The sequence below is a fragment of the Maniola hyperantus genome, chromosome Z (genome assembly GCF_902806685.2).
Source record: "Maniola hyperantus chromosome Z, iAphHyp1.2, whole genome shotgun sequence".
In the NCBI taxonomy this organism is placed as follows: Eukaryota; Metazoa; Arthropoda; class Insecta; order Lepidoptera; family Nymphalidae; genus Maniola; species Maniola hyperantus.
Window position 1 is genome coordinate 13033422 of NC_048564.1, and position 18845 is coordinate 13052266.

General features: G+C 37.3%; 1 protein-coding gene across 2 annotated transcripts in view; it reads right to left on the reverse strand.

Moving 5' to 3' along the window:
• LOC117995470 (uncharacterized) overlaps positions 1 to 16439 on the reverse strand; it is a 71488-nt gene extending 55049 nt beyond the window's left edge. The window contains exons 1-3 of one of the 2 annotated variants that reach the window (XM_034983481.2): positions 16184 to 16439; positions 5600 to 5749; positions 1932 to 3218 (exon numbers count right to left, since the gene is read on the reverse strand). In XM_034983481.2, coding sequence (XP_034839372.1) covers positions 1932 to 3218; positions 5600 to 5749; positions 16184 to 16312 — 1566 coding nt within the window. In that variant the 5' untranslated portion in view covers positions 16313 to 16439. The remainder of the gene's footprint in view (positions 1 to 1931; positions 3219 to 5599; positions 5750 to 16183) is intronic. The other variant, XM_069508667.1, reaches the window with a different exon arrangement.
• Positions 16440 to 18845: the final 2406 nt, after the last annotated feature.

An 18845-nucleotide genomic window follows, 5' to 3' on the forward strand; every position in this document is an offset into this window, starting at 1 on the left:
GTTTATAGGAATAAATCCGTCCTTAATCCTTATGAACTGCAATTCACTTTGCACTGCATAGATCTGATTGCACGGCGTACTTTTATTTTTTCATCTGAATTTATATCAGAACTCTTCTTTGACTACTGAATACAATTGCACAGTTTAAGCGGCTTGTTATTTGTATGATCCGGATCGTAGGAATAACAAAAACGCATTGAAAATGGTTCGTCTGCACTTTGCAAGCTTTGTTAACGATAGCCTTCGGTCTGACCACGAGTATACTCGTACCGAAAGACTCCCTCAGATATTTCATTGTATGTTAAATTATTGTTCTATTGTGCTAGTAATATATAACTGTATAGCTCGATTTCTTTGTTGTACCTATCATATAAATTATTGTATATATGCATTTATTTACATGGTGTGGTCCTCGACGTCTATGGACGGATGGAAGGGTTGCGAATGTATAAAAAAATAGATAAAATAACGCAGAATATTAAACCAAGTTTCCACCTAAACGGAGCGGAGAGAAGTCGATCAATCAGACTTTTTAAAGATGACGTGATAATTTTTACTCAAAAAAGTGGATATTGTAAATTATGTTCTATATTCCTACAGATATGTTTGTGTATATGGCAGTGATGGCATGTGGATCCGAGACATGGTCGCTAACTATGAGCCTCATAAGAAAGCACAGAGTCACTCAGCGGGCGATGGACAGAGCTATGGTTGGAGTTTGTCTACGTGATCAAATCAGAAATGAGGAGATCCATAGGAGAGCTAGAGTAACTGACATAGCTTAACCGGTTGCGAAGCCGAAGTGACAATGGGCAGTGCACATAGTTCATAAAACCGATAGAGGTTGGGGTCCCAAGGTGCTGGAATGGCGACCTCGCACCGAAAGGCGCAGCGTTAGAAGACCCCACTAGGTGGACGGACGACATCAGACGAGTAATATCATAAACATGTAATATCTACCGATTTTTACTTTGATACTTTACTATGTCATCTAGATTTTACAAATTACTTATACAGGGTGTAACCAGAACGCTAGCAAAAACTTAGCGTTATTGTTATACTACCTAAAAACAATCCAGTACCAATAACCATTTGCCTCATTTTGTAGTTTTAGTCATTTAGTATTTTTCAACCCCGCAATGTACAGAGTGTAAAGCTCGGGTCAATGCCCCGCCTACGATGTGGCATTGATTCCGAATGACCTACTTACGCAACGTTCGTTGACCTCTATCGTCAGTCAGATGTTTTATTTGCAATATATCGTGAACTTTTGCAAAACATAGGTTTTATTCGCGTTTTTTTGTGTTATCATATCAGTAACCATCAGTAGTATCACCTATCCTCGTTTTTGTTAGCGTTCTGGTTACACTCTGTATACTTCGACCGATTCTCTTTGACATCCGGGAGGAAATCGAATTAAGTGGCTATAAAGCGAACGAAAACAAGCCGGACCGTTGTTTCCCTCAATATCGTAACCATGACGTAGGGCCGTGATATCGGATTTTTAACCAATAAGGTATGTGATGATTTCGATGGAATCCAAAAAGATAAGAAAATGCAATTTCAAACCCAGATACTTTTTGTATTTTTTATCTAGAACTATAGAAAGCCAACGACTTCGTCCGCGTGGATTTAGTTTTTAAAAATCCCGTGGGAACTCTTTGTTTTTCCGGGATAAAAAGTAGCATATGTCCTTCCCCGGGATGCAAGCTATCTCTGTACCAAATTTCGTCAAAATCGGTTGAACGGTTGAGCCGTGAAAAGCTAGCAGACAGATAGACAGACAGACAGACAGACACACTTTCGCATTTATAATATTAGTATGGATAACCGGTTGGTTGATTATCGAAAAGCTGCATCCATCATTATTACAATCTCATTGTTGTGATTTAAAATAAGTTTTAATAATTTAAAGTATTTTTAATACTTACATCCTTGACCTTCTGGATCGAAGTGGCGAAGTCCATGACAGTGTCATCTTCGTTCGCAGAGCGGCGAGAGCTGGAGGGATGCGGCGACTGCGGCAGCGGGGGCAGAGCCCTGCGCACCGCCGCCGGGGGCGACTCGCGACCGATCCTCTCGACACTATCGCTGTCACTCGATCTTCGCCACCGAAACAAGTTGCAGAAGCTTTGCTTCAAATTCATCGACAGCATCCGCACAGGGGACATTTTCACCTTCGAACTCTGATTGCCTTTCTTCGACTTATCTTTGTTCTCCTCTAAATTACTGTTATCTTTTGGGACATTCTCTTTGTGCTTCTTATTTTTCGCGTTCATGCCCACGGTGTTTTTATTCGCCTTCTTGTGGTTATTGTTCGTCTCCACAGATCTGGGTAAGTCATTGCTCTCTTTCAAGAAAACGGCCGTTCCCGTGTCTTTGTTGGTGTGTCGCACGTGAATACCTACGTTGGTTATTATTGTATTGCTCTTCTTATTCATTGTATTTCGACACTCCGAATCGCTCGAACTCGAGTAGAGAGTATGCAAATATTTTCGCATTTCACGAAGTGTCAAGTGCAGCGAGTCAGCGTCGGAGTCAGTGACGTTTTTTTTGCAAGACGAACTCGGTACACTGTGTCTTTTCGTTTTGGTTTCTTTATGTCTCGCCTCCTTCGACTTGAATACCCTTTCGGGTGCGGCGCTGCTGCTGCTCGTACTTTGGGAACTGCTTTTGCCTCTCCTCCTATAATTCCTCGGCTGTTTCTTGCCTTTGCCTCTTACGTTGCTGTGACTAGGACGGACCATATCTATAGGCACCGCGTAAATGTCGCTGTCAAAGGGGACATTGTACATATCAGTGATGTCGGAGGTCTTGGCCGACAGCGTGTCGTGCGATATAGCCTGCGTGATGAAGCTGGAGTCGTCGGCTTGGAACTGGGACACTAGGGAGTTGTGACTACTGGACAGGCGAGAAGAGAGAGAATTTCGAGAAGAAGGTCTATTGGCTCTACACGGGCTCAGGTGTAAAAGTCTCGGACTCGCAAAGCGGTGATTTAAGCACTGGCGGCGTTCATAAAGTGCTTCCGGTTTTAACTTTCTTGGATATAAGGGAGAAATATGGCTAGTGGTCATTGCGACATCTAAGCTCGAGGATTTAGTTTTAATTATATTATCATTGGTAAAAATAACAGATGGAGGCACGCACACAGCCACACATTTACTTCGAGAACGAACAAAAGTGGGCAAGGTGTCGATGTTCGTCGGGCCTGGGTCATCCTGCAACAAAACAACACGCGTGACTTATCGACACAATTAATCGACCTACGTGTCCCATATTTGAAATTAACTTTCGCTTATATATAATATTGTTCGCGACTGGTCGACATAACAATAGGGGCATGAGGTGAGTCGTTCAGAGGGCGGGACGGGGACACGCCCTGCACACCCGTGCTGTCGGGGTCTAAGTGCTGCACGAGTCCGCATCGACAGCGTTTATCGATTTCGTTTTTGCTTGTAATTTAATAATATAAAGTGACCATAGAGTAAAGTAATATATACTGAAAAGTGACTTCGGTTGTCTCTTCCGCGTCACGTGTAAAACCAAAAACCAATAATGCAGAAAAGTACCCATGAGAAAATTGTGCCATTGAATGGAAAAATAATAGTTATAAATACTCTGTCAATCAGAAATTGGATAGAAGTAGCCCTATTGTGACACTTACTGTTAGAGCGAGATAGCTAAATGCATTTAAGCTCTTGTTAGAACGTGACAAAATGATTATGTTTTGTCCTTATCACCGTGGCCACTTTTTTTTGTTTGTCAAAATCATGAGTATTTGACAAACAACGTGAAGTGTAGAAGGAATGACATGTCACAAGTAAGAAAATCTGCTTGAGCGAGAGGGACTGAGGGGGCCACGCTGGTTGCAAACCTGTGGATAGGGCTGTGTTTTACACTGGCATATCGAAAAATGTCCCGAATAAAATCCGAATGAAAATTATTAGTGTTAAAACTTGAATGAGTCAAAACCTTAACGCATTTTTATCAATCCATAAACATGTTGATAGACAAGATGTCACTTTGACATTCCTAATTATTTCCGCCAGTTTCCGCCTATTTCCATTTCGATTTTTTTCCACTTTTCACAACTATTGTCTATTGTCTTTACTGTAATTCGTAATTTATTCAATCATAAATAATTCCTGACCTATATTATTTTACCCAGTCAATGTAAATATCTGTGACTTGCATTGTGTCTCCTGCATTTGATAAATCTAAGCTGCTGTTTGATTTACGCCATCACGTTATCTACGTCCTGATGCTGCGTTTATTCACAACATCATCAATACAGTTAGCCACCAGAAAAAGGTATTTTCCTACTTTTGAACTTGATAAATATTATTACTTTATTATAAAATAGGACAAAAATAATGACGTACGCTTAAAAATATTAAAATCCAACAAAGATTTACAAAGTTACAGGCATTTTAATTTTGGAGTGGGAGGGTCTTCTATCCCTTTCTCGCAAGACGAAAATTTGTATGAAGCTGCTATGGCATTAGTAAGGTATGACGTCAAAATGCTATATCGCTATCTCTGTCTAATCAGAAATATTTAAATGCTTATAACTTTTTGTAACTTGATCGATTTAATTAGTTTTTTCAGTTTACGTCATTATTATTATCCTAGTTTATAATTTATAATAAAGTATTAAAAAAATTGGAGTCAAATACCCAATTCAAATAAAGTGTTTGTAGCGATGTTCTTAGTTCATTTGATTTTGATTGTGATAAAAATACAAATAAATACTTAAATAAATAATTTTACTCTTATTTTGTTGTGTACCAAAAAATATCGATATCGATTACCGGGTATGTGATGTCATATCACTAGAAAATTGCCATGTCTACCTGTCGCGCACAATGCCTATTGTCAAATCTAAGCACCAACGTATAATTTATACTAATTAATTGATAAGTTCATTATGATCTGCCCATCGCTGGCTCACCACAGAGCACAGGTCTCCTCTCAAGATAAGAAGGATATTGGCCTACCACGCTGGCCAAATGCGGATTGGCAGACTTCACACACTTTTGAGGACATGTAGGCATGCAGCTTCCCTCGCGATGTTTTCCAACGCACTTTACATAAAACGCATATAACTCCGAAAAGTTACAGATGCGTTCCCGGGTTCGAACTGCTGACCTCTGATCAGGCGGCGGACGTCCTAACCACTAGGAGGTTAGGGTAATAGAATGAATTCATAAGTTACGTACAAATCACTTCCTCGTAACGTTGTAAAATATTAATTCTTCGATTAGTAAAATAATTTTGTAAACACGTCTTTGCAAAATTATAACTTAATCAAATCCGAAAAAACCTGGTAGTATTTAAAATAATTTGCAGGTAAAAATAACACGTAGACTTTAAATTTGTTCAAATCTCGCATTCAATAAAATTACTAAGATAGGCACTTTCTTGATAAAAATAGCCAGAATTTTTGAATAAGGCGCGCGAAATTTTAAATATAAATGTCTGACGGCTGAAACTCACGTGTTAATCGGAGTATGCATTTATATTTATAACGAACACCACTCACGATAATTTAAACGATAAAAATTATTTTAAATAACGTTTAAAATATTTTTAAACTTACTTGAAATTCAAGTGGAGGTTCAATGGCAGTAACAACGGGTTTCATTGGGCCCTTCTTCACTGTGTTGAAAAAATCTTCGCACATGCGTTCAGAGGTCTCCGTCGATTCACAGAGCGATAACGACCGCTCATCGAAGTCGCTCTCTTGTAACTGCATATCAGAAGCGACGACATAGAGGATACTAGTTGCAGAGCTAGTGGATATGCATTATACATTTCAACCAAGATGATCGACACCCTTCGATACCATATTATTTGTATTGTAATTTGTAATATTATATCAATCTTGTACTAAAATAGAGATTTCTCTTCGAGAGTTCTTTCCGGATCGTGTTAAAAATACTATATTCGACCCCGGGGGATCGTCATCAAACCACCGCTGGCTCACTGTTAGCCACGGGTCTCCACTCAGAATTGTCAGTGTTTAGCCATAGTCTACCACGCTGGCCAAGTGCGGATTGGAAGAGTTCACACACCTTTGAGAGCATTATGGAGAACTCTCAGGTGTGCAGGTTTCCTCACGATGTTTTCCTTCATCGTTAAAACAAGTGATATAATAAATAATATAATATGATTAAAAAAAAGAACCACTACATCAAAAAGCTAGTCAGATTCGATTTTCGGCGCACTAACCCGCAATAAACAAAGAGTGACTGAGCAATGTAAGCAAAAAAACCGGTCAAGTGCGAGTCGGGCTCACCCACGAAGGGTTTCGTACCATCGTACAAATTATACCTAACTTTTATGTAGAACACTGCAAGTTTATGACGGACTGTTCAATCTATATGTAATTTAGTAGGTAAATTAATTTTTATGTCAACACGTCATTTAAATTATTTTTTGTATTGATACCACAAATTCACGGTTTTCGGATTTTTCCTTTACTTATATGCTTTAAGCAACTTTTCTACCTTCCTACCCACCTGCCATGATGCTTGGTCAACGGGAGATACCCTATAGGAAGCGACTGGAGTGGAGTCACCTAACAAAGTGTCCTCACTCTCTCCTGAAGGTAAGACAGTTGTCTCACAATCTGAGTGTTTGGAAGAAATCGAATGTTTCCTGAGCGTAAAGTCGTTTTCTTGAAGATACGAAATGCGGAAATTAGCAGGAGAACCAGGGTCATGGCTCAAACCATCAGCATGCTAAAGTGGCAGTGAATATTGGGCATGCTTTGTTCGTCGTAGGGTACCAGCCAGGTACCGGGGCACCTCCCGGTGCGACTGAGTGTTGCGAGTCCCTTTCGGATACGTCGGAGGGGAAAAGCAGCGCTTGCTTGGGCCGGTGTACCCCGGTAACATGGTTAACAATACCTCTTCATGGGATATTGTTAGTCATGGCTAATTGACGCACTCATGGGGCAGGCGAGCATTGCTCGCCGGAGATATAAAGAATGGGCAACGTAGAGAGGGAATCGTTCTCCTCGCGAGTCCTAGCCTCTAAAAGAACCTGTGAATAATGCCATCATCAGCGGTGGGATGGAACTCCATGAGGTTTTTAGTCAGTAAGACTCTAACCACTGTGCTGCTCCGTGGCCGGTGGTATGCATGATGGACTTTCCTCAGGAAAAAAAGGCTTTATTTAAGGTAAAAACGATGGCCGCTGGAGCAGAATAATCAGAGTGGAGACAACGTACTAGTAAGCGTAGTGTGGGGCACACTACGGTACAATAGACTGACGATATTATAAAGAAAGTGTTGGGAAGCGGCTGGATGAGGATGGCTGAGGACGGGGTAGAGTGGCGCTCAGTCGGGAAGACCTGTGTTCAACAGTAGAGTCAGCGGACTGATATAACTATAATAATACTTGACCCTATAAAGGACCTCGCCCGGACGATATTACGCTGTTAGTAGTTTATGACGGTTTTTAATAAAATAACAATAAAAATAACTGAAAAATAAAATCAGTGCGTAATAAAAGTAAATCACGCCTTTATTGTAGCGTTGCACTTACCAGCTATCATCTTAGTTGAAACGCATACTTTACCGAATGGAAACGCCAAGTAAACTCAGACGATTTTACTGCCAATGTAAGAGATATCTTCTTATATCTAAACAAGCTTATGCTCGTGACTTCATCCGCGTGGACTACACAAATTTCAAACCCCTAATTCACACTCAACGCACAGCTCAAACAACTGGATGGATCGGGCTGAAATTTGGCATGCAGAAAGCTATTATGACGTAGGCATCCGCTAAGAAAGGATTTTTGAAAAGTCAAGCCCTAACGGCGATTACGCACTGCACTTCCGTCATCCAAGTTGTACCCGTCATTCGTGAGAATACAAGCGATTATCTACGCTACGACGTATATCATAAGCTACCATACAAAATAAAAAGGAACATATTTTCACAGACTCAGATCGGATGAGTGCGTAACCGCCGTTAAGGGGTGAAATATGGGTTTGATATTTGTGTAGTCCACGCGGACGAAGTCGCCAGCATAAGCTAGTTTAAGTTATATAATTATAATATGAGAGTTAAGTTTTTTGATGTTTTTCTCGCGATAATGTTCTTAAAATAATCAAACATGGACAGGATCTGGTTATTTTGCGGAAATGATTTCTTGCGAACACTTATCGTTTCCATTTAGTACTTATATATACTTAGTACAACTATCATTTATGACTAGCGTTTTCTTTAGAATGCACCACTTTTTTCTAAATTACCTTTATTGCTTTACTAGATAATGCCTACAATTTTGTATGCGAAGCTATGGATATTGAAATTCCCGTAAGAACTCTTAGATTTTCCGGGATTAAAAGTCACCTCATTCACCTGTAACCTTTTATGGGATGCAAGCAATCTCTACAACTTTCATCTAAAAATTTCAGTTAAGATGATGGGTCGTGAAAATCGTAACAGACAAATATTTTTCACTGATAATAATGCAGCCATGATGGTATGTCAAAAGTTAATTTTATTGGATTTTATAAACAAAACTACTAATTTAAACTTTTATCACACGAACGAAATGATTAAAATTTCTGCCCCTAACTATCCACTCCCTAATTATACGCTGCCTAATTATATGATCCATATTCGTAAACAAATATACGGGTTGTACAAACTACAAGCAAAGTTCGCTAGATATTTATTATCAACCCATTGAGAAGCGTTTTTAGAGTTATTTCATTTCACTGAAATCAGATTGTCATATTGTATATTGTTGTTTGTTGGTAGATAACCAAGAAAAGCCTCATCTGGTGACAGAAGGGCGGGCCCATTATTTGCGCAAAGAATCAGCTTGGCTATCCAGCGCGGAAATTCAGCCATTCTTGGCACCATTTCACGCGGGCATGATTTGTACAGTAATTAGATTAATAGATATTACAATAGAGCTTTAAGTTTTATTCCACATCTTTTTTCTATTTATAAAAATGAATCGTTGAATGTGTTGCAGTTCGCAAATCTCGAGAACAGCTGAACCGATTTCGCTAATTCTTTTTCTATAATATTCCTTGAAGTACGAGGATGGTTCTTACGGAGAGAAAATTTAAAACAAACTTGAATAAGTATAGACTGTTAGGCGGTACAAAATTCGCCGGGGCAGCTAGTTCTCAATAAAATCTACTATTTAAAAAAATTGTAGTAAAAGTAATTGACTCTAGTAAATAAAATAATCACTGAGTAATAATCATAGATCATAGGTATTACTGTACTATGTTAAAGTACGAAATAATTTACAATTGTTAATTACTTAGATTAAAATCAATAGTACTTAGGCCCAATTTCACAAAAAAAATCTAATCAATATAATCATTTACTACACGACTTCAAGAATGCGACCGTTACAAAGAGACGTTACAGACACGAAAACTGTATAGTTGACAAAAAAGTTTTATTTATTATTTACTTAAATATCTTTATTGCTTAAATCAAAATGTGACAAAGAATAAAATACAGAATAGACTTAAAAACAAAGGGCGACCTTATCACTACAGTTATATAAACTTACTTAAGACCTCAAAGAAAGACGGGGAGTCGCAAAGCAATACAAACAAAGGTATACATAAACATGCACTCTAATAGGTACACACTATAACATGTATAATATATACACATATTTATACATACATATTAATATGTGTTATGTCACTATAATAATCTAATTAAATAAATATCGCATAGCTGTATATAATATATACTTTTAAATGACAGTGTTTTTTGACACGATTTTTGAAAATTGCTAGCGATTGGGACCGTATTGTTTCGTCCGGGAGTGCGGTCCACAGCGAGGCTGCTTTTTAACTGACTAAAAAGGGGGAGGCACCGGCGTGGGTAAATAGCTGTATAAATTTGGAATTGGAATGAGGAAATTTCCAGGCAACTTTCGATAAAATTTTCTGCTCTGAATACTACCACCACGACAAATAATACCTACATCTAGGTATATGATCTATGCTTTAAATCTTAAAATTTAACTCCGATGCGAAATTAATTAATTACTTTTATTATAGTTCACAGATTTTGTGGGGAAGAAACGTAAGGAAAATTTCAGTACACGCTAGCTCTTACTCTTCATCTATGTCATTGATTGACAAGACATACGTATAGATATAGGTATTATTTTTCGTCTTTAGTGGTGGTAGTACTCAGAGCCATCTATGAAAATTTTATCGAACGTTGCCTAGAAACTTCCTCATTTCTTACCTAAAAGGAGATATTTGATATCAAAGTGGCCAGTACGACAAAACGCCAATTTCATATGTATGGATATATCAAAGATCGGTCAATCTATCAACGCACAGCTGGACAGATCGGGCTAAACTTTGGCACGCAGATATCTATTAACGTAGACATCCGCTAAGTTTTTTTTTGTAAATACGTAAACCTAAGGAGGTAAAATAGTAGTTATGTCATAAATCACCTATATCTTACAAATCCAACATCTGACCATCAAAAAGAGTAATTTATTACCTATTTTGAATAAATCATTTGACTTTGACGTTGTCTTTGACTAAAGTTTAACCCACTAAGGCCCAATTTCACCAACGCGACGATGCTGTTATGTGAAAATTACTATGCCAAGAATAAAATTAACCGCTATATTTACTCTTGGACAACTTATAATACTTTTCACTAATGTTTGATAAGCTATTCTTTAAAATAGCGTTTTAGTTGTCTATGTGTATGGCAGGTTTGAGTGAGTCAATAAATGATTAAATGTCAAATACTGAGATAGCACGTCAGTTTGAATAGGTTGGTATCATCGACATAGGAGGTAATAATTCTTAATACGATGGAAGTAGTACATAAAATTTCTTTGGTTGGTATAATATACAGGGTGGCCGTGGATGTGACGTCTAAAAGAAAAATTTTAAAACCTTATGTTAAGGGGTATCCAAATCACCCCTATGTATGTTCAGCGATTTTTAGTAGTTTAGGAGATATGAATTTTTTAATGAGATTTTCATAATTTTCATCCGTCAGTGATTTTTATATTTTTTCTCTTCCTGTAGAATGTTTTTGGAATTTTTTTTCGTGGTAATTAGTAACTATGAACTCAACTATTGTCTAAAAAATTACGGTTTACCTAGGCATTATGGAACATGACTAAAATTTTATCGAAAGTTCAAAATTATTATTCGAGCGTATTACCGTTACCACGGTTACGAGTTACCATGAAGACAACGTTAATTTGATTTTATCCAAGGAATAAGTCGGATATAAACCTTCAAAATTGGCGATATATGACTATTCTCGTATATCTTAGATTAAGTATTTGGTAAAATGAAAATTTAATTATCTGAGAGTAACTTGCGAATTTATCCGGGGTATAAAATGTGTTCCATGTTGGTGAAATCGGCCTTAAATAAAAAAAAACTACTTATTATAGATTGCGTTATTACGTCTGTCACTTACATACAAAATAATATTGTGTGCCCTCTCGCACACATTAGTTTATGTTCTGCTATCGAAACGTCAAAAACGCAATTTCTAGTTGCCTCATGGTTGCCTCTACATTAATAAGTGTTTAACACTTCTGGATTTACCAGCCCTAGCAGCGTTGCATGCTAACGCTACTTTAGGAGGTGCGGTGCGGGGAAGTGGGAGACGAGGTAACTGCATTGTTGAAGTAGTCGTGTAGTATAACAAAATATATACTTAAATACACACAGAGAAAGATACATAGTAGGAAAAAGCTTATATTATATCAAGGTTGAGCACATGTCAATAAAAATATATAAGTATACGTATGTCGTTTGCCAAAACACCACGAAAAATACAAATAAAATTCGCTCACGGAAAGCACACATGAATTTAATTTAATAAATTTGTGAGAAAATTATGCTCTGCAAGAAAATGACGCAAATAAACAACGCAAATATTGAAATAAAGTTTCATAACATGCTGTGTGGTTTAAATTAAAATGCGTTGCAGAAAAGATATAACGCAAAGCAGAAAAATTTCATTACGCTGCACGGATCTGTTTTAATTTGCTTGTAGATGTTTGTTCTTCTTAAAAAAACATAAAAGTCAATTAAAGTTCACTTGTACAAGGAATGAAATATTTTATAACGAACACGTCTGATAGTAGGAATGCTTGTTGGAAAAGAGAAATAAATTTAATGTTTTCAAAGATCCGAGAAACGTTAATGAATAACTGTGAGTTTGCACCGAAAAACATTAAACATGAACGTTTAGTTGAATTTTTGTTAACACTGCAAAAAATCGGATAATTTTTTTGACAGATTTCAAGATTTAATAAAAAACAAGTTCTCTTACACAAATTATATTATGACAATGCAAACGTGGTTCAATCTATACTAACAAATAAAATTAAAGTGTTCGTCTGTAATTTTGAAATAAATACCTCATATTAAGCTCATGTGGTTATTTGAACTGTACCATAACTGAATCAATTTTTTAATAATTTTGTCTGTTTAAACGGGCTAATCTTGGAAACGGCTGAACCTATTTTGACGAGACTTTCACTGACAAGTAGAGAAATAACTAAGGAGTAACATAGGCTACTTTATTAACCGACTTTCAAAAAAGGGGGAAATTGTGTTTTCTACCTTTGTACACCGAAATCTCCGAGATTTCTGAACCGATTTACGTAATTTTTTTTAAATCGACTGTACCATAACTGGATCACACGTTTTATAATTTAAATAGTGTTTCACCTACACTTCAAGGAAATCTCTATATATAAAAATCAATCGCTGAATGTGTTGCTGATCGCAAATCTCGAGAACAGCTGAACCGATTTCGCTAATTCTTTTATCATAATATTCCTTGAAGTACGGGGTGGTTCTTACGGAGAGAAAAATTTATAAATTTTCCTGAAAAAGAATCGACTGTTAGGCGGTACGAAGTTTGTGGGGCGGCCAGTTTCTAAATAATTTTAAATACATATCAAAAATTGCGGACCGGCAGGATTCAAACCCGCATCTCCGGGCATTGCACCCGACGACGCTCTGACTACAAAGCTACAGTTTGCTTGCTGCCAGTGATGATATTTTTGATATTTATTGTACTGAAGCGACTGTTAATTACCATCTAGCGACACTTTGCAGCTGTCGAAATCGGTCTGCAATTTTTGATATGTCGTAGTTAAAATTATTTAGAACTATGCCCGCGACTTTGTCCGCGTGGATTCAGGTTTTTGAAAAATCCTGGGATAAATCAATTTCCAGGACGCAAGCTACCACTGTACCGAATTTCATCAAAATTGGTTAAACTGTTGGGCCGTGAAAAGCTGGCAGACAGACGGACAGACAGACGGACAGACGGACAGACAGACGGACGGACGGACGGACGGACGGACCGTCGGACGGACCGACAGACAGACAGACGGACACACTTCCTCATTTATAATATTAGAATGGATCACACGTTTTTAAAACTTTTGTCTGCCTGTATGTCTGAACTGACAAGTAGAGGATTAACCAAGGAGTAACATAGGCTCCTTTTTTAATCGAATTTCAAAAAAAGAGGAGTTGTGGTTTTCCACTTATATACACCGAAAAATCTCAGATATTTCTGAACAGATTTGCGTAATTTTTTTTAATCGGTAGAGAACAACTTTACGAAATTGTCTCATAAAAATTTGGATTCTTAAATCCAGATACTGTACGGTACGGGACCTGACCACCAACACTGATGAAATTTAGAAACTGTCTCGGTTATAAATTGATATTGGAGGTACAGTTCTTACAAGTCACGAAGGCGAGTGGCTTGCGCTTAAGTCGTATCGGTATAAGTAAGGTACACTGAATGTGTGCGTTTGCGAGCGCTTGCTCGCGACTGATTGGTCCGACATGCACGCATAATTACGCAATGCCCATGTATCCGAAGTAAAGTCCACTCGCCTTCGTGAATTGCAAGAACTGTACCTACCAAGTAAGGACTTTTTGAGTTCGAGGCCCTAACTCGTAATTGTATTGCCATGTATTGTATGTAATATGTATTTAAATATGTAAATCTATGCTGTAAATAATTGCATTTCTAAATCGTGGAGATCTCACGGGAGAATCGTGCGTTTAAATGTTGCACTCGGTCGTTGTTCTCGGGAACGGGCTAGTACGGATAGGCTACTTTTTGTCTTGGAAAATCAAAAGTTACCACGGGCTTTTTAAAAACCTAAATCCACGCAGTCGAAGCCGCTGGCATCAGCTAGTACATTTATAGAAAACCATTAGAAAACAGAGTTCCAACATGTTTTAAGGGTTCTGTACCTCAAAAGGAAAAAGGAACCCTTATGGGATCACTTCGTTATCTGTCTGTCCGCGCGTCGTGTGTGTCAAGAAAACCTATAGGGTACTTCCAGTTGAAATGTGGTAGGTAGGTATGTCTTATGGTACAAGTAAAGGAATAAATGTGAAAACCGTGAATTTGTGGTTACATCACAAAAAAAAATTAAAATGTGTTCATGAACGAATAATTAGTAATTTTCAACTTTCAAAGTAAGATTGCTTATACCAAGTAGGGTATCATATGAAAGAGCTTTATCTGTACATTTTAAATCATTTAAAAAAAAATATTTATTTTTATGCATAATTGTTTTTATTTGCCGTGCAAAACGTGGAAAAATATGACTGTAGTACGGAACCCTCGGTGCGCGAGTCTGTCTCGCACTTGGCCGGTTTTTTATTTTTTCTATTTTCCTGAACGTAATTACTTCTTTAAACATAATATATGTAAACTGATGGCCTTCAGCCGAATATTACAAAAAAAAAAGTATAAAAAGCTTTATTTCAGGGGGCCGAAATGTGTGGGCTTTAAAGTGGAGTTTAAATTAAACGTTAATACGTCAAAAACGGCTACATATTAGAAACCGAAACTTGTGTATAATTTCAGTTGTATCATTAAAGTTTGAAAGTGTCATCCTTTAGTTCACAGTCGGCCATTAGTGTTGGCCATTATGACCTTAATTATAAAATCTATCTTAAATTACGAAGTATAATTTAGTAAGAACACAAACCCTGCCTGTGCATATTCATCCTACTTTCGAACATAGAACTCACAACGATTTACAATAATATAATTTTTTAAGACAAAATATTCTTAGTTACAAGGAAATTGGTGATCTACACTAATGTAATAGGCTAACTAGAAATCGTAATAACCTTGCGTCTACCTACCTTCTGTATCAGGAAAGTCTAAAAGTCATTTGTGGGCAATGGGTATTATATTGATAAAATGAAGGAAATTAATCAACGCAACTTTTTATCCAGGAAAATCAAAGAGCTCTCATGGAATTTTTAAAAAACCTAAATCCATGCGGACAGAGTCGCGGGCATCATCTAGTATATTATATAAGATTAGGTGAAATGTGGGCTAACACGAAATCGAAGCTCCCAGTCTCCACAGCCCATCAACTTTTTGAAAAGCTTGCGAAAAAGATCTTTGATTAAGCAAGCCCAAGAAGAAGATGAAGAAAGATTAAGGAAGCCCTGTCTATTGCAGCAGAGAAGAGTGAAGTTGTTTTCAATAAAATTTAAAATATACTTCCCAATTACATTATTAAAAGGTGATGTAAGTTGCCCCAAACTGCTTTAACTTAGTCTGATATCTTTTTTTAAGTTGTTTACTAACCTCCAGGAACACTTAATATCACAAAACATACTGTTTAATGTGAAACTATATAAATTACATCCTACAATCCACCACTATTATACCAATGTTACCATTTACCACTATAAACAGATACATACATTATTTGACTCCTTATTGATAAAGAGCTTTAGTTATCTTGTAGGTATTTGTTTCTTTATGTGTATAAAGGATCAGTTCTACTCGTCTTATCTACTTGGTACTCCTAAAGATGTGTATGAGCAAAACATACAGGGATTAGAAACAATTTTTAATGTATTACAAAGTTTTAAGTACTTGTTTTGAAGTAGAACTTTGTAAAAAAGAGCATATGTAACTATTTCAAATAAAATAATTATTAAAAGTAATCTTTTATGTGGTTTTTTTTTATTATGATTTAAATTTTGTTTGCATACATAATAATTTGTATTGAAATCGTTCCAAAAAGTTGCAAAAATATTAAACTAACTAACCTAACTATTAAAGAGTAATAAAGACAACTTAAAACAGTATTTTTGTTATGACGCATTATTGAAAATACTTGCCTCGGATGTAATGTGATGCCAGCCACTCGCAGAATCACTAGAAAACGATCCACTCGTAATCAGCAGGCCGCTGTCTTCACTTAAAGGAGGCACTTCGGAGTGCGTAGAAAATGACGGCGGCGACTCCATCTCACCAAAATCACTTGATACTTATAAAACCTTGGCAAGAACATAAAACGAGCTCAAATATTTCTAATTCCATATAAAAACGAACAAAACTACGAAATCGAATTTACTACAAATAGCACCCTAGCACCACTTTTTAAGCTTAGAATTTAACTATAAGTACCTACCTATAATAAACATTAACTTATCTGTTCCAGTCAACTGTCATTGTCAGTGTCAGTGTCTTTTCTTTCGAAAATAAAGTCCGTAAAAAACTTGTAAAAAACATAGTAAAAAATGACTCCTTACGCGCCATTTTTAACCGACTTCAAAAAAGGAGGAGGTTCTGAATGCGTCGGAATCTTTTTTTTACTCTATGGGTCAACTGTATAATATGTCAAAAGTACGCGAAAATACAAGATTTGTATCATACTTGTATTGAAATTAGATAAGGCTAGCTTTAGGTTTTATTGTAGTATTTTCTATTAAAAAATATTCACGGTTCACCTTTAAAATAAGGATTATAAAATCATACTTTTGACATCAAATTTGACACAAAAAGTTCACGTGAGCTGTTAAAGTTTACGCATTATACGGTGCTACCAGGTGCAAAATACGATAGATTATACGGATACAGTAGATACGGCTAACATTGACATAGTAGTAAGGGCTTGCCACAGATATGTCCAGATTTGCAACTAGTGTGGCCTCCTCAGTCCCTCTCGCTCACGCAGATTTTCTTACTTGTGAATTGTCATTCCTTCTACACTTCACGTTGTTTGTCAAATACTCACGTACAAATAAATTTTGACAAACAAAAAAAAGTGGCCACGGTGATAAGAACAAAACATAATCATCTTGTCACGTTCTAACAAGACCTTAAATGCATTTAGCTATCTCGCTCTAACAGTAAGTGTCACAATAGGGCTACTTCTAACAGTCCTTATTCTGAGGAGCTTGCCAAAAAGTAGTAGGTACTTCCAACTTCTTTGGCCAACACAGTGCCACAAGGCTCTCTTGGCACATGAATGATATTGACAGGGGGGCGCTGTTGGAGGACAAAGGCTTACAAGAACAAACGGGACACAACGTAATGATTATATTCTCTTTGCGGGACACCAAAAGAAATTTTAAGTACAAAAATGTACAAATTCTTTCTACATATTATATCGATGGGGGACACGTCTTGATGGCAATGTTAGTTCCAATTTTCTTGGATTTTCGCCACGCGCCAAGATAGCACTGTAAAAAAGTTTGCGTAAATTAATGTTACGTTCAATAATAGAAAAGTGAAAACCTGAGGTGAAAACGCTCATCGTAGTCACATGCTACCACATGCTACATATTGTATGTGGCGAACGCTTGGGCGAACGTAATCGTTGACTCTTTATTAAATAGTAGGTACAGTTTATGATAGACATAATAAATAAAATACTTTAAATTTATATTATATAATATATTATATAATATAAATTTAAATTCTATTGGCCTCTGAATTATTCAATGAAATTTCACCTAATATTAAAATACTTGATAAACGTTCACTTTGCCTTCTCGGTGCTCCTCTTTATAATGAATCCATACAACCACTCTTGGATCAAAAAGTCAGAACATTTTCGGCTAATACCGACAAATTGGACACTCTAAATTCTCACATTGCATTTTCGATCCTAAAATATTGCCTTTTTGTACCTAAATTAATTTACATTCTCCGCGCGAGCCCAATTTGGAAATTTCATGGACTACTCGATAACATGGATGCCACCCTTAAAAGTACACTAGAACAAATTCTAAATTTAACTTTTGATGAGCACTCCTGGAACCAAGCAACTTTACCGGTCAAGTACGGTGGCATCGGCGTGAGGAAAATTTCCAGTGTAGCTCTTCCGGCTTTTCTGTCCTCTGTGCATAGTATAAAAGAGCTTAGCTCTCAAATTCTCAAATCCAATACATCATTGACCTATGCCACAGAGGCCCTAGAGAGTTGGAAGGTCAGATGTCCCAATGTCGACATCCCGAAGGAACGTACTACACAAAAACTTTGGGATTTGCCATTGGTTCAACTGACACATACGAATTTGGTTCAAAATCTTACAAGTGACAGAGATCGTGCCAGGCTTCTAGCATTATCCGAAAAGGAATCTGGGTATTGGCTGCATGCCTTGCCATCAAAAAATCTCGGCACACTTTTAGATAACGAAAGTTTTCGTGTGGCTCTAGGTCTCAGATTGGGAACACCACTGTGCCATCAGCACAGATGTCAGTGTGGAAAAGAGGTTGATAAATTTGGAATCCACGGACTCTCTTGCCAAAGGAGCTCCGGTAGGCTGTTTAGGCATGGCTCTCTTAACGATACAATTAAAAGAGCTCTTGCCACCATAAATATTCCTGCGCTCATTGAGCCGGCAGGGATTAGTCGGGATGATGGCAAGAGACCTGATGGATTGACGCTGGTTCCCTGGGAACGGGGACGGGCGCTAATGTGGGACGCAACTTGCGTTGACACATTGGCCCCGTGTCATATCAGGAAGACAGCATCAAGACCGGGAGCCGCAGC